General features: G+C 36.4%; 1 protein-coding gene across 1 annotated transcript; it reads left to right on the top strand.

Moving 5' to 3' along the window:
• The first annotated feature begins 793 nt into the window (after nt 1–793).
• LOC146131910 (uncharacterized) lies at nt 794–7,985 on the top strand. The gene is made up of 7 exons (XM_083397129.1): nt 794–1,263; nt 2,466–2,592; nt 3,415–3,478; nt 3,889–4,009; nt 4,435–4,527; nt 4,834–5,038; nt 7,875–7,985. Exons 1-7 carry the CDS (start codon nt 794–796, stop codon nt 7,983–7,985), a joined length of 1,191 nt encoding a protein of 396 aa, XP_083253255.1.
• The last annotated feature ends 938 nt before the right edge of the window (nt 7,986–8,923 follow it).

Raw genomic sequence — 8,923 nt, 5'->3', positions numbered from 1 at the left:
TTCGAAAACCTGTTAACATCCATCAAAAATGTAGCCTAATTGACGTTAAACGAACAATAGACGGCATATCGGGAAAATTGCGGGACGTCCAATTAGCGAAGACGGGTTTACTTCAAACGTTCGCTTTGCGTTCAGTTATTGGACACCTTCGTCGCCAAAAGAGAAATTGTCCAATTGCGCGAATGTTGTAATTGAGCTTAGGGTAAAATATCAAAGGCGAGCGACCGATGGGCAAATTCACTTTGAAAACTGGGTGTAAGGCAAAACATTCTCCGTTGCTGCAGTAAGTCAATGAATGAAAAATTTATCTGCAAATCAGAATAAGGAATAATACCATACCTAATTCGAAAACAAAATCAGTTTTGAAAACTAAACAGTGTGAATAATTAGCAGTCAGTTATAATTGCTTGTTACGGCCTATTTGCCGACAGCGAGTTTTTTCCGCCATACCATGTTTAAGGTCGAAACAATCAAAGTCAAACACTACTTATTAATGAAAATGAGATTAGAACCGTAGTAATATTTTGGTTTAACTATAAGCAACAAAGAAAATTAGAACCCAGCTGAGGAGAAAACAGCCAAGGTTAACTATTATAAACACGCAGGTGTGTTCGAAAAATATATAAAATGAGTATTTTTGGACTTTTATCACTTTTTTTAAACTAGGGTACCTGTGAAAGACAGGCTAAGAAAGGTTTAACACATAAATATTTCCATCGCAGACGAAACTATACAGCTATAGGTTTAGAAGCGCAGCTTAGCTGATCCGACCCCTAAACAAACGGGACCAAAAATGGAGTCGCCAGCGCCCAGCGCCCCGCCCTTCGAGTCGGACTGGTACTGCTGGCCGCTGGGCTCTACGGAGTACTACCCACCTGCGCCTCCGCCGCCCTACAGCGAAGTAAACCCGGCCGAACCCCGGGACAGCAGCTCATCGATCCGCGGGCTTTCGAGTTCCGAAACCCCGCCGAATTCGTCGCGGTCTACCAGCAGTTGTAGTAGGTCGCTGCTTTCCAGTCGCACTTCGACCTGCGTTAGCGAGAGCTCTGTGTTTTCCATCATGGAGACAAACGACCGCTTGGCGCGTAGAGGACTCTGGAACGCAAGGATTGAAGCGTTTGAAATTGACGAGGAGGAGATTCGCTCCTGCCTCTCGGAGGTCGCTGGATCTTCTTCGTCTTCCACCGCGGAGGAGCAGCGTGGATCGCGCGACGTCAAGTACATAAGGAGGAATGCGCCAGACGCGACGCTAGAGTACCTCGTGTGAGTTAGCCATGAATTCTACTATATACATTACTTTGAAGCATAACGGTTGGAGTGTGAGTAGTCTAGTACTTTAAGTATTAACTTAAGCCAAGGGGTTTTAAACTTTTTTTAACGCGGACCCCTTTAAAATAATTTTTTTTTACTTTTAAATTATTCACCATGATTTTAATAACGCCTTTCATGGACCACATTAGGCTTGTCGATGTACCCCCAAAGGGGTCAAACATTGCCATAAGCGTTTGCAATTGATTAGCTCACAATGTTTATGTTTGTCGAATAATAAAACCAATTGTTGGCCCAAACTAAGCAGATTAAGGGGCTTTTGACAAACAGTTTTTACTTGGAAAGTCGAACTTAAGCATATGTTGCATTTGAGGTCTTTTTGACAGGATTTAGTACAGGTAACTTGCGGTATTAATAGGTTAAGGCACAATAAAGTGAAATCTAATAGACAAACAAATATAAAAGTTTAAAGTGCAGTTTTTAATTTTTGCAAGTCGAATTTCGTTTTTTGAATACGAAGAGTCTGTTTACAAATATTGATCAAGTACAACTACAATAGATAGAGGGGCAGTGGATGTAGATTAGATAAAACAGTGATCGGGTGATAGGACCTGGATAATGTGAGATATGGATTTTATTAACTGTACGGCTGATCTTGCAGTTGATAATTTTACGCAGCTGGCAGATAGCTGAGTATATAGAGGGGACCAACTAACCTTATGAAAAGTTAAATTATATGTTTATTTTTTTTGGAATTTTTAGGCGAGTTTTAAATTCTGTGGTAAACGTTTTGAATTTTCTGTATGTAAATATTAAATATAGAATTTTTCTATTTTAAATAGCCAAGTATAAAAAAGGTTCTTCGCAGATATAAAAGTAAGGAAATTACCTTACCCAAATAGCGTTTGTTATTAAAAATAATTTAGGCATATAATTTACTAATACCATAATTTAGTCTGTAATCGTGCTTTTATCTTTAAAATTTCACAGTGAATCTTTTGCCGCTTTGAAAAGCTATATGAATCATCATACTTTAATATGAAAAGTAACAATTCTGTTCTAAATTAGTACAAATAAATGATTATATCGGACTGTAACAGACATAACAACACCTAAATTCCGCGCAACATTAAACTTTCTGTTAAGCTTAAGTTACTCGAAATTTCCTTAAAAAAATAAAAATTATTTTGTAACAGATTTCCAGCAATATCAAAAAAAGAAATCGAACGTATTTACAAAAGATGTCGAACTGCTGAAAACGACGGACAATATAGCCCGAGAGACATAACTGTCAAAAACATAACTGCTTTATACGCTTACAAGGTAAGAGACACTTTATTGATTACTTAATATAGACTTGCCTATACTACTGTGCGCTGCCTATTAATCCCAGACTGTTTTGCAATAAACTTCAACCACGTCAGCAACATAATTCCTTATGCTCACTCAGGCATGACAATTTGGCTGACGATGCTAATAACTATTGCAATTTGCAATTGCCAAACTTACAAGACATTTAAGTCAAAGTTTTAAAATGCCCAAAAATCTAATATTTCGTTGTTCAGCAACTTACTTGAAATTGCCTAACACGGGTAAGTGTGTGTGCTTTTTTCTCAATATATTTTGAAATTAAATGAAAAAATGATTCATAGATTGTTTGCTGGCTTTGGGTAAATTTGAAATATATTATTTTGTAATCTTGTAGAATAGCAAGTGGAGTTTGCAGTTACGCGTAGACTGAATATATTAAAGCCAATCAGAGTATAAGATAGAATATTTGGACCTTAAAAATAAATTAAGATTTATTAGAAACTTTGTATGTGTATTAACAACAGAAATTTACAAAACTAAATGTAGCGTCAATGACGTTCGGGGTAAAATCTGACGTAACTTTAGTTTTTCTGCCAATTCACTTTTGTAAATTTGCCGGCATTATGTGAAGGACGCTAGGAAATTATGATAAAGAATATCTCGCTACAAAAATTCAGTTCAGTTTTCGAAAAATATTCGTGCATTTATTAGAAACTTTTAAATATGTTACCTACTTATCGATGTGCTTTGATATTAATTCTACGTTAAAATTTTAAGTGGTTAGTAATGTAGACTGTTGATTATCATTTTTGTAAATAACAACTCTCGTTTCAGTACTGTCTCAAGTCGTCACTAGAAGACCGGGAAACATTTGCAAGAACTGAACCTTACCAACCAGGTACGGGTAAAAAGTAATGTTTTGCCAACATAAAAAGAGTCGCCTTTTTTGCTCATTTGGTACAGCATCTTAGTCATAGGAGACGTGTTCACTTAGAAAATTCTCATATCGGATTAAACAGCATTTTGTTGTGGTTTTTGCTTTACAGTTGTATTTTTTATACTGTGATAATGCTTTTAAATATTAATAATCAGAAACCCTTTTCTAGCAAACGGACTTTAGTTAAAAATTTGCTTTTGTATAATCTTTATACATTCTTAACTTTAAGCCAAGTTAATAATCTTCCGCTCCATTGAAAGATAAAATCATCTGCGCCGCTTCGTTATCGATTCGATCTAATATCGATTATATGGGGCACTCTTACAGTCCTTTGGATTTCGACAATAACGTCGATTACTGGTTTCTAACAGGAGAAAGTCTCGAACAGGATGAAGTGTTTGGCTCGGCCGCCTTATGCTCGATTTCTTGCGACGAACAGAGCGGCGTATGCGTTAGGATTCCGAACACCTCGAAAAAGATCAAGTGCAGCACGTAAGGAGGTTAAAAAATTGCTTTAAAGTGGAAACCGTTTGCTTGCACAATGAACATATTATGCTGTCACATACTGTATTTTTTAAATAAAGAAATGAAGTAAAGGACATTTTTACCCATTTTAAAGTACTGGTGGTAGTTTTGAAAATAAGTTAGTAGGAATAACAATACCAATATAAAAGTAGGTAACATATTAAAATAAAATCTGAAAACCTACTTATATATGGGCTTTCATAGATTTGAAAAGTTCACTTATTATTTTGACAACAGAATTACAAATAATAGTTAACATGAACTATCTGCTGTATTTTTTTGGAACTATGGCAATTACATTTTTAAACAACAGCATACGCATTGCCAAATTAATAACCTTATATATTGCCCGAAAATTAATTGAAATTAACTAACTTTTTGTGTAATTCCAGGGCATGTCAGAACGGCAGCAAACGTATTGCTTTCTGCTCAAAATGCTGCGGTAGCGGATATTACGTCGAATTTGAGGTGGAACGCGTGCAGCGGTGAGTTATTTATCTCCTGTCAAGCTTCTGTGCATTTGGCCAATCGAATGCTTGCGATAAACGATGTACGTTTTTATACATTGAAAGTTCAGGGGCCATTGCCATTTTCAGGTCATTTCGCATGCGCATGTGCAAAAAAATGACCGAGCCACTTTTTCTATGGATTGGGATGGTAACAAGTAGTGACTTAGGCAAAAAATATAAAAATCTGGAAAAATGACTTAGGCACTTACGTTATGAGCGTGACGTAATTTAAACCAATTAAGCTTAATTCGCCAAACTAAGCATCGAACTTTTATCTCCCAGCACGAAAATCAAGCACTACTACCACACCGTTGTTGAAGGACTCAGTCAGAACAAGCTCAAACACGCCAAGGGCTACTCGGTCTTCCACGAGAAGCGATCGCGCGTCAACCCAGTCACCGAGCATGACGTCATCAATCAGGACGTCATCAACGCATCGAACCACTTGGTGCGCAGTCACCGGAACCGAGGCAAGATTATTAGACAGGTAAGAGATTTTTAGTTGAGGTTTACTTAGTGATGTCCGGTACTTGATATTTTAACTTGATACCGATACATGATATTTGACCAAACACGTTTAGGGCGTTTTGTTATTTCTCTTAATGGCAATACATTTTACAAATAGACCGTTTGCTAGTGAGTCATTTTGAAATGACTTAAATCCCATTCGAGTCATTCGTAAAATAACTCAAGTCCAAGTCAAGTCTTTTCAATGTCAATTAAAAGCTATTCCATTCGTAGGCACTTGAACATTTGTACAAACAGGGTGCAGTTGACGCTGCATCCTGGAACAAACAACTGTCATTTTCTTTGTGACTTTGTACTGCGTCCTGGTTGTTTCGGTTCCAGAAAATAAAAGCCATCTATCTGGGGAGTGGGGTTGTCGGATAACTAACTTTTCAATCCGATGCCGAACTGCACCCTGTTTGTACAAATGTTCAAGTGCCTACGAATGGAATAGCTTTTAATTGACATTGAAAAGACTTGACTCAGACTTGAGTTATTTTACAAATGTCTCGAATGGGACTTAAGTCATATCAAAATGACTCGCTAGCAAAAGGTCTATTTGTAAAAATTATTGCGATTAAAAGAAGTAGCAATGCGCCAAAAACGTGTAGGTGGTCTGTTAAATGAGACGTTGTGGGTAAATAATCACTTGACAAAATGATATCTTTAAGCGAGAATTTACAAAACTAAATGTAGCGTCAATGACGTTCGGGGTAAAATCTGACGTAACTTTAGTTTTTTTGCCAATTCACTTCTGTAAATTTGCCGGCATTATGTGAAGGACGCTAGGAAAATATGATAGAGAATATCTCGCTACAAAAATTCAGTTCAGTTTTCGAAAAATATTCGTGCAAGAAACAGCTATATGCACATGTAAACAGTGATGCAATCTCATTTTCGCGATAAATCGATGATCCAACAACTTGAAAAACCTTCCGTCATACAACATAAAAACCTTTCTTTACCCCATATAAGCGTACGTGTGGCAGGAACTTAATTTTTCGCCCATAGTTGAGATAAGGACTCAATCAAATGCGATAAATATCGACTGAGTCGTCGCGATAAAAGGATTACGCCTTCTTATCGTGGCCACGCATCGCAATGTTAAGGATCACATAGTTCTTCGATAACTTGAACCGACTTTGTCACGATACCGTGTTTACGTCTGACTGCTTTTCAGTTACCCGGCAGCTCAGATATTTCCTTCAAAAAAGATTTTTTTACTGTAGTGGTGACCTGTAGAGCAAGGATAGCCAATTGTGTTTGCCAAAGACCGCGTTTGAATAAGAAAATGTCTTAAAGACCTGTGTAACAAAATAGGATCTAAAATACACAACATGAAAGTGCAATTTTTTCAAAAAAGATGTAAAAAGCAATATAATATCAAACTGGGAAGGAAACGTATAGAGTAACTATTCCGCTGTGATTTAGTCAATAGCATGTTCTAAAACCAAAATAAAAACGTTTTAACTATTTTTATTTTCTGATTATTTTTCATAGAAAATAAGCCACTGGTCAGATTATTCTTTTACGACCCACAGGTCGTAGTTTGCCCGTGGACTAATGTATAGCGTTACCAAAGACGTCATTTTACCGTGTTTCTGTGTGTTTCGTGTCAAGTTTGAATACTACGTTTGAGTTTTTTTTACCTACACTTGTTTTCGTCTAATTCAGAAACCAGACAATAGTACAACATTAAGTTTGATCTAAATTATGAACTGATGATGCCGCTTAGCCAGAAAAAATTTTCCTCAAAACAACCGGATCATGCGTTTTAATCGGACTTTTCAACTTTTAGTTATTGTCTGTATCACATTTAACAACGCACCAACCAAATTAAAAATTGAGAACCTTATCGCCACAAGGGCGAGACTGGCCTCGGTATGATTCACAGTCTGTGCCCTTTTAAGTTGTCCTTGATTAAAATCATCAAAGCAAGGTTAAGCACCAGGCGTTAGCTTGATTGATGTTGTCTCAGTCTCTAATTTTCCAGACATGCTTTGTTTGTTTTTCGGAAATAACATGCTTACTTTTGGTATACGACCTGGTTCACTTTTAATGACTGGTTTTTGAGTAACTTTGAGAGTTAAGACGCACAACTTTTTTTCTTTCTTTAAATTCACAAGAATTCAACATAAAAAGGTCGATAATATGACATTTTACATAAAAGAAACATTAAAAAAGCTGGAAGGAAAATATAGAGTGGCTTTAAAACGCGCATTTCGTTTGTCCGTGCTGATAGTTTCGATTTAGCTACAACTTCGCATTGATAAATGCAAATATACCCTTAGGCATCGCTTTAAATTTTGCACGCCACTGTGTTGCTGCCTCTACGTGCTGACAAGAAATGTAGTCTGATTCTAAGCACTTTATGAACTTATTTACGAAAGATTACAAATTAAATGCACACTCGGCCATGTTGCCACAATATTGACCCATAATTTGACTTGGCATTAGGAAACGATTTTGTAAATATCTTTTAATGTGGAAGTCACACCATTGGATTGTGAAAAAAGTAAACGTGATAGAAAAGATCTAAGACCATTTTCGAAATCTGCATCCCAAAATCAATCAAAATAAGTTATATTTTTGTAAAAATCATACATTTTTTTTGCAAACCAATGTTATTTAGGCAAATTTCTACATCTCGATATACAATCGAGATTAAAACCCCCCTTCGAATTAAGACAAAAACTACAAACTTTTGACGCGTAAAGACATTATTTCGTACATTAAAGGACATACCGAGAAGTAGTACGTAGCCTACCTATGATTAGTATTGATGAATATCTAACATCGAAAACCTTATTTTGCAGTCGCATTCTGTTACGCTGATTCCCGTCCTGCGAGCTACTATGACCGACGACTGTTCTCGTTCATTTTGGTTGATTGGAAAGGACCGTCAACCCTTTATGGAGTCGCTTTGATTTGGAAATATTTTGCCAGCCGCCAAATGCGTCATACGACGTACATATGTGCAATACCATACAAGGCCGATCCGAAAATGAGGATTTTCGGTCAATAACTGAAATGGTTAATTACGTAATATCAAACCATTTACAAAACATTTTTTTTGCAGAATTGCAAATCCAGGTTAAATGAATTAATACACACGCTACAGTACCACTAAAATACGAGTTTTGTGGCATGTTATGCTTTATAGCAGGGTGTGCAATTATTTTTGACAAGAGGCCGCGTGATAAAAAAAAAATAAAAAAAAATATTTAATTGAAGCACCTTAGCATATCAAGTCATTTGTCTAAATAACTTCAGTCAAGTAACGTCATTTGAAAACAGTGACTTAACTATACTCAAGTCAAGTCATTACACATAACTGAGGGTTAGGCGCAAATTTCGAAGTGGTTTTCCGCTTGTTTTTGCGTTAGTCCACGAATCTGCGAGCGTGTGGGAAATATTAGACTTGTTACACCTTACTGCCCTTTTCTCGGGCTTGTGCTTCTACTTCGTTCATTTTAATTGACCTGATGAAAGCACGGGCTGCGAAAGCTTGTCAAAATAATAAAACCTGCGCATAAACCGTATTACTACAACCAGCCGCATTAATAATATAAAAATTGCTCATCTGGTAATTAGGTTTTGCTAGAAGCTTGCTGGTTTATAAATAAAAAAACACTTGCTTAAGACATAGTGCTACGTCTGCTGCGGGTTAAGACCCAATCGTTAAGGGTTATGAGTAGTTACAACTGTTTCCTTATTAAACATACAATAAGTTACTAATAAAAATACTCATTTCTAATCAATGAAATCGACACCTTTTAAAACTTTTTTCCATTTACAAGTTTTTAAACCACATTTTTTTTCGCAAAATATCGCGTAGAATTATATTTTTGTTAAAATAATTAAT

Source organism: Ascidiella aspersa, chromosome 9 (genome assembly GCF_963924565.1).
Source record: "Ascidiella aspersa chromosome 9, kaAscAspe10.2, whole genome shotgun sequence".
NCBI lineage: Eukaryota > Metazoa > Chordata > Ascidiacea > Phlebobranchia > Ascidiidae > Ascidiella > Ascidiella aspersa.
The sequence above is the reverse complement of the archived record's forward strand: the minus strand, read 5'-3'. Positions and strand labels throughout refer to the sequence as shown.